The sequence below is a fragment of the Panulirus ornatus genome, chromosome 45 (genome assembly GCF_036320965.1).
Source record: "Panulirus ornatus isolate Po-2019 chromosome 45, ASM3632096v1, whole genome shotgun sequence".
In the NCBI taxonomy this organism is placed as follows: Eukaryota; Metazoa; Arthropoda; class Malacostraca; order Decapoda; family Palinuridae; genus Panulirus; species Panulirus ornatus.
This window is the reverse complement of record NC_092268.1, coordinates 6701571-6720267: the sequence shown is the minus strand read 5'-3', so window position 1 is coordinate 6720267 and position 18697 is coordinate 6701571. Positions and strand designations below refer to the sequence as shown.

The window sequence follows — 18697 nt, the reverse complement described above, 5'->3', positions numbered from 1 at the left end:
CCAATAAACATTAAAACTGCCTTTCAGTACAAGGAAATAGAGAGGCTCAGGAAAGCATTTACAAATTCTTCAATGCAAATACCTGGTCCACACATCCTCAATCTCTCTCCAACTCATACTGCTCCTCCTATGCGTGGGCCCGCCACCATCCTCCAAATCACTACTCTCCCTGAACAACTTGCAAGGTCTAATGAACAAATATATTTATACCTCTGTAATTTGAGTATTCACTTTTGTCCTTGCTGCATTTCTATCAGAAAGGATACTAAATATGCATTCTGCCAATCTCCAAGCACCTCACCTTGGGCCATTTTAACACCAAATAACTTGACTACTCAATCATTAACACTATAACCTGAATTTCTTTTCACTAAAACATTCTTCAGAACTAACTCTACATGCCACCTTGTCCCAATCTCACCACATCCGCCATCATATCATCCAACACATTCAATACTGCTTCAGAATACTCAATTCATCTCTTTTTCACTTCTTTGCCTACTACCACTGACCCATTTGCTTCCCCCTCTGTTTCATCAGAATATTCATCTTTTTCCTGGGCATTTCTTTATTCTCCCTAAAATCCTCCCTTCTTCCTGTCTCACTGTTTTGCAAAAGCAGGAAAAGAGCAGTGAGCTAGGTGAATATTCTTTTTGCAAAAGCTCAGTCATCTATTCCTGATGCTACATCACAAAGGAGGGAAACACCAAACAAGTAAAAATCAAAAAATTTCCTCTTTGCCTAACTCCTCCTGCTTTGCAAGGTAGTCTTTCATACAAACACAAGCACTTCTTCATTTCTTTCTTTATATGCTAAGTTGACTCATAACTCATTTGCACTTCCACCATCACAGACAAACTCCAATGCATGCGATCACAAATAAATCCCTAGACTATAGAAAAATAAGTTCTGGCATAAACATATAGTGTATCCTCGTAAGATTAGTATCTGCAAAACAGATATATCTAATGAATTACAGAGCTATTATAGATAAATAAGAAATATGACAAGTTCCAAAGCTTAATAAATGATGTACAGTAGCATTACCCTGATGGTGTCAAAGAAGACCTCATTTTCAACAGTGTGTCCTGCATCTTCGAGTCCCCTTTTTAAGATGATGGCAGCATTATGGATGCGATTTGCAATGTTCTTTAACCCCATTGGCCCATGGTAAACTCCAAACATTGCAGACATGTTTGCAAGCAATGCCTGTGCAGTGCAGATGTTACTGGTTGCCTTGTCTCGACGAATGTGTTGTTCTCTTGTTTGAAGAGCTAGTCGGTATGCCTCCTTGCCATTGGCATCTCTAAAGAATAATTAATTGCTTCATAAAATATCCAATCCTTTGTTCAAAAACCACAGAGATTAAAAGCACAATAATCATACACACAAAGAGAGGAAATGTTTTAAAATTTCTGAAGTTATTCATTTGAACCAATGAGGTACTCAAACACAAAGTCTAACCTAATACAAGATAAAATAAATTCTTGTCAAGAAATCTGATCCTACATATTCAGCAAGTGATGCTGAATTCCATTCCGCTGTAAAATCTCTTCCCAAAGTTCAAACCAATTTACACAGGGTGAATATGTCATAATGCCAGGCAAATCACTGATGCATTTCCTCAATTTATGTGCACCATTAAAATGTGAACAATTTATATGTATTCACTTTACATGCTAATCAGAGTTTTCAAGGCAAGATCTACATTACAGTTTACAATTAATCATTCTCTTGGTACTACCTGAAATACCCTTACTCCTTCGCCAAGTTTATCCACCTCCCCTGCACTTTCCGCCTTCCTCATAGATTCAACCAGACAGTTGTTGGCTTTCACCTGCCTTTCATTCGCTGGCAAATATCACAATAGCTTTCAAGTATATGGACAAAGAAATATCTAGCAATCTATTCATGTCCTACATAAAGCCAAAATTAAAATATGCTTTTCAAGTTTGGCCACTGCACAATGAACTCATGGAAAAGGTCCAAAAGGATTGCAACAAAGACTGTAAGAGAAGGAAGATCTAAGCTACAGGTAAAAGCTAGAGGCTTTAAATCTACCCGCCTTGGAAGATGTGACCTTTAAGTTTTAAATGAGATTGACGAAGTGGACAGTGGACAGTACTTTGAGAGATGTTGGGATAAAACACACCAAAGAACACAACAAATAATGTAAGAAACTTGTAAATATGGATGTAAAGAAATACTTTTATGGTACAAGATTGGTGAACATATGGAACAGATTTATTAAAGATATGATCGTTGATGCTTGTGGCATGAGAAGAATGGGAGATTTATTAAGGATATGATGATTGATGCTTGTGGCATGAGAAGCGTGGGAGGTGGGCAGGTTAGAAAGGGTAGTGAGTGGTGGGATAAAGAAGTAAGATTATTAGTGAAAGAGAAGAGAGGCATTTGGACAATTTTTGCAGGGAAAAAATGCAGATGACTGGGAGATGTATAAAAGAAAGAGGCAGGAGGTCAAGAGAAAGGTGCAAGAGGCAAAAAAGAGGGCAAATGAGAGTTGGGGTGAGAGTATCATTAAATTTTAGGGAGAATAAAAAGATGTTTTGGAAGGAGGTAAATAAAGTGCATAAGAAAAGGGAACAAATGGGAACATCAGTGAAGGGGGCTAATGGGGAGGTGATAACTAGTAGTGGCATGTGAGGAGATGGAGTGAGTATTTTGAAGGTTTGTTGAATGTGTCTGATAATAGAGTAGCAGATATAGGGTGTTTTGGTCGAGGTGATGTACAAAGTGAGAGGGTTAGGGAGAATGATTTGGTAAACAGAGAAGAGTTAGTAAAAATTTTGCGTAAGATGAAAGCCAGCAAGGCAGCAGGTTTGGATGGTATTGCAGTGGAATTTATTAAAAAAGGAGGTGACTATTGTTGACTGGTTGGTAAGGATATTTAATGTATGTATGGCTCATAGTGAGGTACCTGAGGACTGGCAGAATGCATGCATAGTGCCATTGTACAAAGGCAAAGGGGATAAGAGTGAGTGCTCAAATTACAGAGGTACATGCTCAAATTACAGAGGTACAAGTTTGTTGAGTATTCCTGGGAATTTATATAAGAGGGTATTGATTGAGAGGGTGAAGGCATGTATAGAGCATCAGATTGGGGAAGAGCAATGTGGTTTCAGAAGTGGTAGAGGATGTGTGGATCAGGTGTTTGCTTTGAAGAATGTATGTGAGAAATACTTAGAAAAGCAAATGGATTTGTATGTAGCATTTATGGATCTGGAGAAGGCATATGATAAGAGTTCATAGAGATGCTCTGTGGAAGGTGTTAAGAATATATGGTGTAGGAGGTAAGTTGTTAGAAGCAGTGAAAAATTTTTATTGAGGATGTAAGGCTTGTGTATGTGTAGGAAGAGAGGAAAGTGATTGGTTCTCAGTGAATGGTGGTTTGCGGCAGGGGTGCGTGATGTCTCCATGGTTGTTTAATTTGTTAATGGACGGGGTTGTTAGGGAGGTGAATGCAAGAGTTTTGGAAAGAGGAGCAAGTATGAAGTCTGTTGTGGATGACAGAGCTTGGGAAGTGAGTCAGTTGTTGCTTGCTGATGATATAGCACTGGTGGCTGATTTGGGTGAGAAACTGCAGAAACTGGTGACTGAGTTTGGTAAAGTGTGTGAAAGAAGAAAGCCGAGAGTAAATGTGAATAAGAGCAAGGTTATTAGGTACAGTAGAGTTGAGGGGCAAGTCAATTGGGAGGTAGGTTTGAATGGAGAAAAAGTGAAGGAAGTGAAGTGTTTTAGATATCTGGGAGTGGATTTGGCAGTAGATGGAACTATGAAAGTGGAAGTGAATCATAGGAAGGGGGAGGGGGCGAAAGTTTTGGGAGCATTGAAGAACGTGTGGAAGTTGAGAACATTATCTCAGAAAGCAAAAATGTGTATGTTTGAAGAAATAGTGGTTCAAACAATGATATATGGTTGAGAGGCGTGGGCTATAGATAGAGTTGTGTGGAGGAGGGAGGATATGCTGGAAATGAGATGTCTGAGGATAATATGTGGTGTGAGGTGGTTTGATCGAGTAAGTAATGAAAGGGTAAGAGAGATGTGTGGTAATAAAAAGAGTGTGGTTGAGAGAGCAGAAGAGGGTGTTTTGAAATGGTTTGGTCACATGGAGAGAATGAGTGAGTAAAGATTGATAAAGAGGATATATGTGTCAGAGGTGGAGGGAATGAGAAGTGGTGGGAGACCAAATTGGAGGTGGAAAGATGGAGTGAAAAAGATTTTGAGTGATCAGGGCCTGAACATGTAGGAGGGTGAAAGACTTGCAAGGAACAGAGTGAATTGGAATGATGTGGTATACCAGGGTTGACATGCTGTCAATGGATTGAACCATGGAAAGTTCTGTGGGGCCTGGATGTGGAAAGGGAGCAGTGGTTTCGGTGCATTATACATGACAGCTAGAGACCAAGTGTGAACAAATGTGGCCTTTGTTGTCTTTTCCTAGTGCTACCTCACGCACATGCGGGGGAAGGGGGTTGTCATTTCATGTGTGGCTGGATGGCGACGGGAATGAATAAAGGCAGACAGTATGAATTATGTATGTGTATATATGTATATGTCTGTGTGTATATATATATATGTATACGTTGAGATGTATAGGTATGTAAATGTGTTTGTGTGGACGTGCATGTATATACATGTGTATGTGGGTGGCTTGGGCCATTCTTTCATCTGTTTCCTTGCGCAACCTCGCTAATGCGGGAGACAGCAACAAAGTATAATAAATAATATATAAATGATCATTGATGACAGCATACATAAATTCAAAAGGTTTTATGATAGAGGAGCGTGTTCAAGAGATGGGGCTCCACAAGTGTAAAACTCACTCTCTATCCAGTGCGTCCTTCTAACAACCTCTACATCCTTAGTGGGTTTCATATATTCTGTTCTTTATATATACATGGCTTCTAAGATCAAAGGGAGTGGGTGGAGGGGAGGCTAGAAATGTTCCCCTCCAAAAGAAGGAAGAGAAAGTGAGTTAGCAAAGATTTCTTCTCTAAGACTAAGTCATCTGTTCTTGATGCAACCTCGCTACGGCAGGAAACAGGAGACACTAAAAAATAACTCTGAAAAACCTGTCCCTTAAATTGCTGCTACAGTGTCTGCAAAATACATTATCAGCTCCCATACATATTCAAAGGCAATGCATGGCTAAGGCTTATTGTGCATAAAACCATTTGATGTTCTCAGGGTGAAATCATCATACATCTGGTCACTAAGACTAGTGTTTCTTATGGTGTAAGCACCAACAAGCAACCTTAGAGTGCCTCAGGCTATCTTGAGTGAAGGACGTTTCATTATTCTTTCTTGCAGCCACTTCAGTTTGGGAATTTTGCCTCCGGGCACTGTATTCTTTTTTTTTCCATCTCTGCTTTAAGATGCTTAGCTCTTACCTTTCTATAAAGGAGAAAGCCTAAATTCTTGCCTATAAGCACAAAAATTTGGGTATACAATTGATTTCTAGGCAAAATGAGTGCTTAGAATGTGTGATCACAAGGGTACTTCACGCAAAACCTCATCAGCGACTTGTTTCATTTGGGAGATCAAGACCCTATGGACCCAAAACATGGACCTACAATACTTCAGAAACCTTGCCAATTCCATGCAAAGATGTCTTCAGATGGTAATCATGGCCAAAAGTGATATGAAAAAGTACTAGAATGTAAGCACGACACTGCCTTTGAAAATGTATGGGGAGGTAGACAAGTGTTTTTTCTTGTGGACACTATACCATATTCATCTCTCTCTCTCATTTCAAGTGTCGTATATTCATATATTAAAGTTCTGACTAATACTCTACCAATAAAATTTTGCACTTCTCACTCACTGCACTTCTCAGGCCATCCCACCTCGTCTTAAATCATAACTCCTCTTCGAAATTCTGATTTGATGTTTCTACTCACCATCACTCCCAAATTCACATCTTCATTTCTTTCCTAAATTCCAGTCCTTCCTAAACCAAACTGTTGATCTTTATTAAGCACCATAAAGTGCTTTAATTTACAATCATCCTCCCTCCTTCGCCTGCTCAAGTAACCAAAGTGCAATACCCCCTCCAAATCTGTACTCGAATAACAGAACAGCAACAAAAAGAAAAACCAACTGTGGAAGGCTCCATTTCATTCCACTTAAATTCAGCCATACTCCATAATCACTCTATACAGCAAATTACCACATTCATACCAGAAATGATGTTCAATTCAACAAAACTCCAATCCTAAACACTCTTAAGACAGTATTACACACCATATGACCAGAACTAGTGGAAGTCTTTACTGTTCATCTTATAAATTCCCAAAGGCTACATATGTCATTAAACAGTCTTTCCATTCCTATCATCAAATGTCAAAATGAGTCACCCATATAAGTCCAAAGAGCAAGCTTTAGAGCAAATACATTTCCGAACTAAAGTCAGGAGGCTGAAAGTTCCTATAAGTAACCATAAAACATGCCATCAACTCCACAGCAGACATACAGCCTTGAGTCAAATGCAACCCATGTGTTACAGTTTCAATCCTCCCATGTCCAACATAATTGCTTCACTTTAATATGAATTTTCCACGTAAATCAATCACTAGTCAGTGAAAATCTCTGCATTTGTCAGTGTCATCACCAACTGGACACATGACATGAACAAGAGGACAATCAAAATGCTTGCCCAACTTGTTTCCCAGTTCATCAAAAGTAGGTAACTGGCTTAACTCAGCGAGAGCATTCAAGATCAAAAGGATCAGCAACTCATACAAACTAACTTTTCTACCTCCCACTCCTTGCAATTGTCAGATTTACTCCAAGTTATTTACGATAGCAGTGGCAATTACCCACTGGTGGTACAGTCCACCAAACTTGGCTTGACGAGATTAAACAAGTGTCCTCTAATTTTTCCATGCATGTGAAAGGTTTTCATCTTTTTTGCCATTCACCTGTTTCCTTTTTTTAAGTGTTCCTCATTGTAATGATCACCTACAAGGTTATGGTGAAAAAAAAATGCATTTTACCTTCTTGCCAGTTATGATGACTACAGCTATAAGCTAGACAGTATAATTGTTCATAATTGTTTCTATACTTTGTCACAGTTTCCCACATTAGCAGGGTAGTGTCAGTAAGAGACAAAGAAATGGTATTTGTCTGCTCACAACCACTCTTCAGCTGTGGTACTGTTCATATTATCCTATACATTTTCAGACAAAGGTGATCATCTTGAAACCTTCAACCTCTAAAGCAGGTTCATAAAATTCCTGATACTTTAGAATAAAAATTGTTGTTTTTCAAGTACAAGGTAAAAGAATTTTTCTCCTTGAAAATAAAATAACATTACATACTAATGGGATAAAAGTGAAGCATGTGAAATAGGCTTCAACTTCCCATGCAGGAACAAAAAGTTCAGGTGGAAGTGTACTGCTGCGATACTCCACTGGCTAGTATTAATATGTCTCAACTGTCAGCTCATTTATATCATGCTTTGGTTATCTAATCATTTTCATCGCCATCAAACATATTCTCATCATCTAACTGATTATGCCACGATTTCTGGACTCATCACTACAAAAAAAAAAAGAAAATACTGCTCAATATCTCCTACATTTAGAAGTCTACCATAATGCCCTCCCAACACCATGGCTAAAGGGTAACTGAAGAACTCGTCTGTAACTGTTTAAGGGAGGCCTTAGGCATCTTATGCCACCATCAGAGATCTGCTGAAATTCAACCGTTTGTGCAAAAGCATGGACTGTTAATATACACGAGGTCCCACATATATATATATATATATATATATATATATATATATCAGGTCTGGTTAAAGGATTAAGAATGATGAGAAGGAACATCAATGTGATGGGCTTAGGATATCGTGCTACTAGTGGGAAGATTAAGTGACGAATATGTCTCAACCTCCAGCTAATTGAGCAGTTTGCTAATGAAACTTTGGCAGTCACGAGCTAATTCTAAATTTCTACCGATGTGTGAAGTTCAACAGAACATCTATAAAAAACTTAAACTGTGTAGTCTTCCTAGTTCACAGAACCTTATACTATTACTACATAGGAACCCTACCTTGTGACTCCAATCATTCTCCCTGGCATTAGCCGTACAAAAGGACTCTTGCAAGCAAAGAAGCCAGCATGCGGGCCACCATACCCAAGTGGAACACCAAGCCTCTGAGATGTCCCAACTGCTACATCCACACCAAGCTCACCCGGAGGACGAAGCATGGTTAGGGCCAAAAGATCCGTTGCAGAAACAACCATAGTCTGAGAAGATGAATTAAGATTTGTAAGATTTTCAAAAGTACCATGAAAATGCATTGCTTGTGATAAATTCATGCATACAAATGAAGTGATTCCTTACACAGGATCCACACCAATTTACGTCTTTACAAAGACAGGAGATCCATTATATTTCTAATTCTTGACCTCAAAACAAACATTACAGTTTTAATTTTAGTTAAGAAAACTACTGATCAATGATGATTTACTCATTACAAAAATTATACCTCTGAGTCAAAACAATCACCTAGACATGTAACTTAAAGTCTGGCAACAGTTTTTTGTCTGAACAGAATCCAACGCTAACCTGTAATATGATTATGAGTTCACTGTCATACACAGCTACACAAGCTCATATAGTTCTATATGGATACTAATGGCATTCCTAACTACATTTTAGTAGATAAGAAACAAGAACTTTTTTGTGATGAATACAGAATGGTTAAAGTCTTGATGCTTACTCGATCAAAGAGATTCAAAAACATTTTAATCACTAATTGAAACACAAAAGTTCAAGTGACACTCAATGTTATGTAACATCAATTCACTTACCCCATTTGTATGAGCATTTTCAATAACTTGTGTGAAGTCTTTAATCGTCCCCTCTGTGTCTGGATACTGGATAAGTACTGCACAGGCATCACGATTCGAAAAGTCAATATCAAAGACATCACCGATGAGAACTTCTAAACCGAGGGGAATGGCCCGGGTCTGAACTACAGCAAGAGTTTGTGGGTGAAGTTTATCTGACAAATAAACTTTCCTGCGTTTGTTCTGCCTAATAGAAAATAAAGTTGTATTAAGATACTTCCAAAAAATCAACCTAATGTAATTCAATTCTGAAATTCTTCTATCGTATAGGAAATATTAATCAAGTAAAAAGATGGTTTAATCAATAACAGAAAACTGTTCTTCTCTGGGGTAGCATTATGTGCACTGAGAGGAAATCTCCAGGATCCTGGGTGTTGAAAAGTTCTATCTCCCTGCCTCTTACTAACTACCTTTCAGTGGTTACAGCCTTCATGTCAGTCCAGGAAACTCCTGCCAATAAGCAGAATGCACTCGAAATGATACCATCCCACCAACTGACCCACCAGTTACACTGGTTGCCTCATAATTCTCAGAACTCAGAAGTCACCTTGACAGCGGTTACTATCGGTTAAGAAAAACATTTCAGAAAGGGATATATCAGGCAGGAAAGGTCTACTCAGAAAAATGCTCATGGGACACTGTTCCAAAGAGAAACAGTTTCTTATACTTTGAAAGGGTGTGACTGTGTTGTCGATTGGTTGGTATGGATATTCAATGTATGCATGGATCATGGTAAAGAGCCTGAGGACTGGCGGAATGCATGCATAGTGCCACTATATAAAGGCAAAAGAGATACAGGCGAGTGTTCAAACTACAGAGGCATAAGTTTCTTTAGTATTCCTGGTAAATTACATGGGAGGGTATTAACTGAGAGGGTAAAGGCATGTACAGAGCATCAGATTGGGGAGGAGCAGTGTGGTTTTAGGAGTGGTAGAGGATGTGTGGATCAGGTGTTTGCTTTGTAGAATGTAAGTGAGAAATACTTTCAAAAACATATGGATTTGTAAGTGTCATTTATGGATCTGGAGAAGGCACATGATAAGGTTGATAGAGATGCTTTGTGGAAGGTAATCTGTCTTAACAGCTAACACTAAGAACTTTAATTTGTCCCCAAGTAACTTTAAAGCACATCACATTATCAACCAAATCATTATGAAGGAATTATCAAGAAACAAAAACACAAGAAAAATAGTTGAACGCACATCATGTTATCCAGGCCAAACCCCCACACAAAACCCCTTAACCATATGGCATCCCCACTTTCCCATTATCGGTCAGGCCAGTGTATAGTCGAGAATGGCAAAGGAGAGACGGAATTTGTGTGGTGGTGTTGGGATTTAAAAACTTTATGAGTTGTTTGCACCTAATGAGGTGGACTGTCTCCATGAAACATGTTGTGCTACACATAAAGAAAAATTTACATGTTAAAATCATGAAGGACTGGTTGGAACCATGCAGCCCAAAACCTTGGTCATTATTGCACTGTGAAGCATAGGGGACCAAGCCCTGTGTTAGGAAGGATCTCTCTCTTCCCCCAGCCTTTTCTCCATCCATTCACGGCGCCACTCTGCCCCACAGGAAAATAGCATTGCTACCCCCTATATCAGTGAAGTAGCGCCACATCCACTCACATTCGGTCTTTAGCTGTCATGTGTAATGCACCGAAGCCACACACACACACACACACATATATTCATGCTTATATGTGCATGAGAGTCTCTCTTCACCTGTTTCCTAGCATTACCTCGATGAAGCTGGAAACAGAGATCAAGTATAATAAATACAATATGCACTCTATAGTGGCAAACCACTGGATTCTTATCCTTAGTGGGGTAGAATTTTGGTAGAAGGCAAATGAAAAGGGAAAGGTGGTAAACAATTCAACTCTAAGAATCCAGAGAATTCTGTTGCAACCAGTGTAAACAACATGTCAGCTACTGGGGCAATGACATAAATCGCATAGTTGAAGGTGCTGATTTATATGGGGGGTGCCCCTAAACCGAACTGAAAACCATTATTACAGAAAGACAACAAAGGGTAAACCTCACCAGAGGGTGGGCAGTAATAGGCTTCTAAAACCCTGTGATCTTGGGGAATCTCCTGTATCTCACAGGACACAAAACACTGCACGGAGAGTAACTTTACTACCACAAAGTACAAACTTACCTGTATGCTACGGCCATGGCTTCTGCAGCAGCAGTTCCCTCGTCCAGCAGTGATGCATTAGCCACTGGCAGGCCTGTTAAGTCTGTCACCATCGTCTGGTAATTAAGGAGGGATTCCAGGCGTCCTTGAGCAACTTCAGGCTGATACGGTGTGTACTGAGTTGTCCTGCAAAGGGGAAAAACTGTGCTTGTAACAGATCTGATCCTTTCTCAATAAAACCCTTGAATCTATAAGGTAATACAGTATCATTAATCAATGCTAATGCCCTGTTAAGGATTCTGATGCATTCATCTTGCTTTGTCCCAGAAGTGTGAAATCTGCCTGCAAAAGCAATGTGTATATGGAAAATTACAACTCAAGGTACCTTAAAAAAAGGCTTTCCTCTCTCAAACACCCCACTGAAAAGGGCTTTGACCCTACAATGGGTTAACTAATTTTCGGCCCTTTGTGCATTCCATGTTCCCTAGTGCACCACAGTGCTACTAAGTTCAAGGTATGAGACTTTGTGATGAAACAAAGTTCCCATGGACAAGCCACTCCCCTCCTCAGGGACAGAGTTGTAAGAGGAACATTCCAGATTAATAAGGTTGTGTTAACGATAATGTAGGCTGGACCAGTTGATATTCATCCCCAGGCTGGCATTCCCCTGGGGTACAAATCAACATTGCCACCCTTCTAGTCCCTACCTCTAGCGCTGATCCTAATGCCTGGAGCACAAACATTTAGGACCATCAATGTCAACTTGTGTCTGCCAATTGTAGACTTTTGAACACCTCCTTTGGGGTGTTCAACATAATTCCAAGACCATACACTTTCTCATAGGAATAACACTGGCAAAAAGAAAAAAAAATGGCTGTGTGGGGGCAACATTGAACATGGCAAACAACATGCACTAGGTGATAATAACCATAAATATTCATGTATATCCAATAAAGTAACCCAAAGTATACTTTCACATACCTAGAACACTTAAAATAATGGGTGTGGAAAGCTAATGTTAACTCCTGACAACTTCTAAACACGTGATAAGATGGGCTTTTAACCCATATCTATCCAAAAAAGATATCTTAGTGTTTTACGACAAACTGGAAGGGTAGAGAAAGTCACACACAGTTGAAAAAATAGATTTTCAAAAAGTCTAATTTGAGCACCTGCATCAAGACTATGAAATCAAGCAGTTACCCCAATTTTCAGTGACAAAGAAACTTGACTATTGAAGAGCCTCCAAAATGAGCACATCTGAATCAATGTACTAGTAAAGCTAAAAAAAAAGCAACTCATAACATGGTGAACTTACCATCCAGGGTTCTCAAAAATATGAAAGCTTCAAAAAAAACAACTCATAACATGGTGAACTTACCATCCAGGGTTCTCAAAAATGTTCCTGAGGATGGCGTGAGGGACACGGCAGTTATGGTAACCCATTCCGATGTAAGACCGCCAAATTTCATTCTTCTCGGAAATCTCCCGGATCCTTGAGATGACAGCATGTTCCCCAATAGGCTGGTCAACTTGCAAATCTCGGCCAAGGCGGATGTTCTCCGGCACTGTTGCATCCGTCATTGCATCCAGCGACTGGGGGGAAAAAAGAAGGAGAGTATGTTAACTAGTGATTAGTGCCACAGACTTAATTTCTGGACATCTGTTAATACAATAGGTATCCCGTCACTGTACATTAACCAGTGATTAGTGCCACTTGGAATTAATTCCCGGACATCTGTTACTACCACAGATATTCTGTCACTGTCCATGAATTAGTGCTTAATGCCACATACGAGTTAATTCCCAGACCTTCGTTAGTACAAAAGGTATCCCATCACTGTACGTTAACTAGTGCTAAGCGCCATGTATAATTCATTCCTGGACATTGGTGTCCAAATGAAATGCCTTCTCACACATAGATTCCTGCAGCTCATTTCCTCTATGTGTACATGAATACTATTTGTGTGTTACATGGAGAAAATTTTACATTTTTTTTTACACTAGAGGCTCCAGTCACGGACCAAAGTCCACATCAAGACCAGGCCTTAATTTGGAATATAGAGAGGTTTACGAAAGGGAATAAGAAAAGAGAGGGAAAGTGTTAATGAATTTTGGAGGAAGTGAAAAGCCTTAGTTTTGAAATGTACGGCAGGTCATAATCATGAGGAAAGAGACATGAGAGGGTCCAGAGTTCCAAAGCTTAGACGTGCAGGGAAAGAGGCAGGTATTAAAACGGCCCACCCTTGAGTTGCCCCACTTCTTAAACTTATATATACGTATCATGTCTTTACTTTTATGTGCAAACACACACACACACACACACACACACACACCAGCCTCAGCCGGGTACCCAGTTACCCGGATGTACACCTGGGTTGGGTGTACTGTACCGTGCCCAGGATTCAAACCCAAGTGAACCCGCAGCGACTGAAGATCAGTAAAGCTAATTTCTAAACCACAGAGCCTGTGTGTTTGTGTGTGTGTGTGTGTGTGTGTGTGTAATTACAACCCACCAGCCACAACGGACGGGGGGAGGGGGGGCCCATAGGTTGTACAACCCAACAGCCACAACGGACGGAGAAGTGGCCATGAGGTACAATCCATGGCCACAATGGATGGAGAAGTGGCCATGAGGTACAATCCATGGCCACAATGGATGGAGAAGTGGCCATGAGGTACAATCCATGGCCACAATGGATGGAGAAGTGGCCATGAGGTACAATCCATGGCCACAATGGATGGAGAAGTGGCCATGAGGACAACCCATGGCCACAACGGACTGAGATGTGGTCATTAGGTTGTACAACCCACCAGCCACAACTGACGAAAAAGTGGCCATGAGGTACAACCTATGGCCACAACGGACGAAAAAGTGGCCATGTGTACAACACATGGCCACAGCGGCCGGAGAAATGGCCATGAGGTACAAGACATGGCCACAAAGGACGGAAAAGTAGCCATGAGGCACATCCTATGGCCACAACGGACGGAGAAGTGGCCATGAGGTATAACCCATGGCCACAGCGGACGTAAGAGTGGCCATGGCCACTTCTCCCCGAGGGCGACCTTCCTCACATCATCTCCCTATCTGCCATTATCTCCCCAAATGTTACTAACAAATTTATATCAATTTTGGCCCCTAACTACCTTAACTACCTCGTTCGTTTAGATTTATATAATGTTTGGCCCCTAACTACCTTAACTACCTCGTTCACTGATGACTTGTGGCCACACTGGACTGGTCCAGCGAACTGGACCAATCCAATATGGTCTAAATTGCCCCACTCCCTCTTCCTCTCCCCACTGGGGCCAGACTTACCTAAGCCCCAAATTGGGCCCACCCCCTCCTCTCTCCCCCAACCCCCACTGGGGCCAGACTCGCCTAACTAAGCCCCAAATTGGGCCCACTCTATCCCTCCCCACCACTGGGGCCAGACTCGCCGAAGCCCCAAATTGGCCCACCCTCCCTCTCCCCCCCCCCCACTGGGGCCAGACTCACCTAACTCAGCCCCAAATTGGGCCCCCCTCTCGCCCCCACCCCTGGGGCCAGACTCACCTAACTCAGCCCCAAATTGGCCCCACCCTCCCTCTCTCCCCCCCACCCCTGGGTCCAGACTCACCTATAAGCCCCAAATTGGGCCCCCCTCCCTCTCCCCCCACCACCCCTGGGGCCAGACTCACCTCAGTAAGCCCCAAATTGAAGACCCCCCCTCCTCTTCCCTCTCCCTCTCCCTCCAACCCCCCCAGTCCAATCACACTGTGTGGCGGGTTCGAACCCATCCACAGAGGAGCCGGTCCCCAACCCCACCCAACCCAAATCGCCCCCCACACCGTCTAAGGAGAACACCCTTGTGTTATCTATCCTATTAAGAGCTTAACCCCCACCCCACGTCTGATGAATAAGAGAGATAACAAGATAAGTCTTACGCGTCCGAAGCTTTCATTTCCACAAGTCGAGTAAGAGAGGAGGAGAGAGGAGAGAGGGAGAGAAGAGAGAAGGAGAGAGAGAAGAGGGAGAGAAGAGAGAGGAAGAGAGAAGAAGAAGAAGGAAAGAGAGAGAGAGAGAAGAGAGAAGAAAGAAGAAAAAGAAGGAGAGGAAGAGAAGAGAGAGAGGAGAGAAGAGAGGAAAGAGGAAAGGGAGAGAGAGAAGAGAAGAGAGAGAGAGAGGAAAGAGAAGAGAGCCCAGTAATGAAGAGAGATGAGAGGAGAGTAGAAGAAACAGAGGAGCGAGCCAGAGACCCACCAACGAGAATGAGAGAACGAATAGAGAGAGAGAATGAGAGATGAGAGTAGATATGAGAGAGAGAGAAGAACGAGAGAGAGAGAACATGAGAAGAAGAAATGAAGAGAGATAGAGAGAGAAGAAGAGAAGATGAGCCGTTAAGCTATCATTTTCCACGAAGTCGAGTAAGAGAGAGAGAGAGAGAGAGAGAGAAGAGAGAGAGAGAGAGAGAGAAGAAGAGAGAGTCCATCTCTCTCTCTGCCCCTCGCGCTAGCTCTCTCCATTCTCTCTCTCTCTCTACATCTCGCTCTCTCTCTCCATCGTTCCGCTCGCTCTCTTCCTATCTCATCTCTCTCTCTCTCTCTTCCATCTCCTTCCCTCTCTCTCCATCTCTCTCTCGTCTCTCTCCCATCCCTCTCCTGCTCTCTCTCCTCTCTCTCTCTTCTCTCTCCATCGCTCGTCTCGATCTCTATCTCGCACTCTCGCTCCATCTCTCTCTCTCCAGTCGCTCCCTCTCTCTCCATCTCTCCTCTCCCATCTCTCTCTCCCATCTCTCTCTCTGCTCTCCTCTCTCTGCTCTCTCTCCATCTTTCTCTCGTCTCTCTCTTCTCTCTCTCGTCTCTCTCTTCTCTCTCTCCATCTCCCTCTCTCGCTCCATCCTCTCTCTCTCCACTCCCTCTCTCTCCATCTCCCTCTACGCTCGCAATCTCTCCTCACTCTCCATCTCTCTCTCGTCTCTCTCTCTCTCTCTCCATCTCTCTCTCTCTCCATCTCTCTCTCTCTCTTCTCTCTCTCTCTCTTCGCTCCATCTCTCTCTCGCTCGCGCCATCTCTCGTCTCTCTCCATCTCTCTCTCTCTCTCCCATCTCTCCATCTTTCGCTCTGCTCTCTCTCTCCATCTCTCTCTTCCCATCTCACTCTCTCTCTCCATCTATCCTCTCCATCTCTCTCTCTCTCTCTCTCTCCTCTCTCGCTCTCTCGCTCCATCTCTCTCGCACTCGCTCTCTTCTCTCTCCCCATCCTCTCTCTCTCTCTCTCTCTCTCTCTCTCGCCGATCTCGCTATCTCTCTCCCGTCTCTCTCTCTCCATCGTCGCTCCGCTCGCTCTCTCTCTCTCCAGCTCTCTCCATCTCTTCTCTCGTCTCTGCGTCTCTCCATCACTCCTTCTCTCTCTCTCCCATCTCTCTCGTCTCTCTCCATCGCTCTCTCTCTCTCCATCTCTCTCTCTCTCTCCATTCGCTCGCTCTCGCTCCAGCGTACCTCTCTCTCTCTCCATCTCTCTCTCTCACTCCAGCTCTCTGCTCCATCTCTCTCTCGTCTCTGCGCTCTCTGCTCTCTCTCTCTCCCTCCCTCTCCTCCATCTCTCTCTCCTCTCTCCATCTCTCTCTCTCCTGCTCCATCTCTCTCGTTCTCTCGTCTCCATCTCTCTCTCTCTCTCTCCATCTCTCTCATTCTCTCTCTCTCTCCATCTCTCTCTCTCTCGCTCCCATCTCTCTCTCTCTCTCTCTCGATCCTCTCTCTCTCCATCTCTCTCTCTCTCCACTCTCTCTCTCATCGCTCTCTCTACTCCATCCCTCTCTCTCGCTCTTCTCTCTCTCTCTCTATCTCTCTCTCTCTCCCTCTCTCCCTCTCTCCATCCCCCTACTCTCCATCCCCATCTCTCCCATCTCTCTCTCTCTCCCTCTCCATCCCCCCTCTCTCCTCCTCTTCTCTCTCGCTCTCTCTCGCTTCGCTCGCGTCTCTCTCTCCCTCTCTCTCTTCTCTCTCGCTCCTCTATCTCTCTTCGCTCGTCTTCTCTCTCTCGCTCGTCTAAGAAAATATTTTCACATCGCAATGTGTTTGTTATTTTTTTGTTCTCCCCCATATACCCACTTTACACTTTCACAAACTCAAATCCTTCTTATCATTATTCCTGTTGTTATCATGCACGACTGACTACCCGGTATAACTCTCCCAAGCCCCTACATAACACACCACCCCTCCCCACCAACCCCCGACACCCCACTACCCCGAGCCTGATCGCGTGCCCGCCACTCCCCAAGGCATATCAGCCGCCGAGCAGAGCCCGACAACCCCATCACAAAAAAACCCCGCAAACTATCACCAGTAACACGCGTACCACGTAGGCAAATCCTAAACCACACACCCGTAAACTTACAGCAAGGAAAACTAGAAACATCGGTTGGCCTAAACGAATAAAAATCACCCGTTATCTTTCACAATGAAAACGATTCGTCCGTGGCATCTATAAAAGCAAAGAAATAACTGTTACTCAAATACATGATCATCATTAGTAACCCCTTGAATAACTACTCCCAAACAAATAATAAAAAAAAAATAAAAATAAATAAAAAAAATAATAATCAAAAAAAAGTCTAGAAAATAAACAAAACAATAATAACAAAAAAAAATAATAATCAATAATAGAACAATACTAATAAATAAAAAAAATAATAATAATAATAACAAAACAAAATAAAACAATAATTAATAATAATAAAAAATATGAATAATAATAATAAAAATAATTTTTTTTTTTAATACTTTGTCGCAGTCACCCGCGTATTGCGAGGTAGCGCAAGGAAACAGACGAAAGAAATGCCCCCCCCCCCATACACATGTACATAGACACACAGTCCATCACACGCAAATATACAACTACACACCTTTCCCCATGGTTTTACCCCATACGCTTCACATGCCTTGATTCAATACCTGACGAGCACGTTCAACCCCGGTATAACCAACATCGCTCCCAATTCACTCTATTCCTTGCCCTCCTTTCACCTCCTGCAGTTCAGGCCCGATCACAACAAAATCTTTTTCACTCCCATACTTTCCACTCAATTTTGGTCCTCCCTCTTCTCCTCGATCCCATCCACCTCCGACACATAAATCCTCTTGGTCAATCTTTCCTCACTCATTCTCGTCCATGTGCCCAAACCATTTCAACACCCTCATCTGCTCTCTCAACCACGCTCTTTTTATTTCCACACATCTCTCTTACCCTTACGTTACTTACTCGATCAAACCACCTCACACCACACATTGTCCTCAAACATCTCATTTCCAGCACATCCATCCTCCTGCGCACAACTCTATCCATAAGCCCACGCCTCGCAACCATAACAACCATTGTTGGAACCACTATTCTTCAAACATACCCATTTTTGCTTTCCGAGATAATAATAATAATAATAATAATAATAATAATAATAATAATATCAATAATAATAAAAAATAAATAATAATAATAATGATAATATAAATAAAATAATAAAACAAATTAATAATAATAATAATAATAATAATATCACAAAAAATGATATAAAAGAATAATAAAAAAAAATAATAATAAAAATAATAATAAAAAATAATATAACAAAATAATAAACCATAATCAAAATAATAATCATAAAATAATAATATAAACAAATAAAATAATAAAAC

General features: G+C 41.8%; 1 protein-coding gene across 1 annotated transcript in view; it reads right to left on the bottom strand.

Annotated features, from left to right (window-relative positions):
• The window catches only part of LOC139762885 (glycine dehydrogenase (decarboxylating), mitochondrial), a 62745-nt gene that overhangs the window by 30205 nt on the left and 13843 nt on the right, over nt 1–18697 (bottom strand). Inside the window, exons 2-6 of the mRNA XM_071688119.1 lie at nt 12406–12620; nt 11046–11210; nt 8841–9066; nt 8077–8273; nt 1048–1306 (exon numbers count right to left, since the gene is read on the bottom strand). Coding sequence (XP_071544220.1) covers nt 1048–1306; nt 8077–8273; nt 8841–9066; nt 11046–11210; nt 12406–12620 — 1062 coding nt within the window. The remainder of the gene's footprint in view (nt 1–1047; nt 1307–8076; nt 8274–8840; nt 9067–11045; nt 11211–12405; nt 12621–18697) is intronic.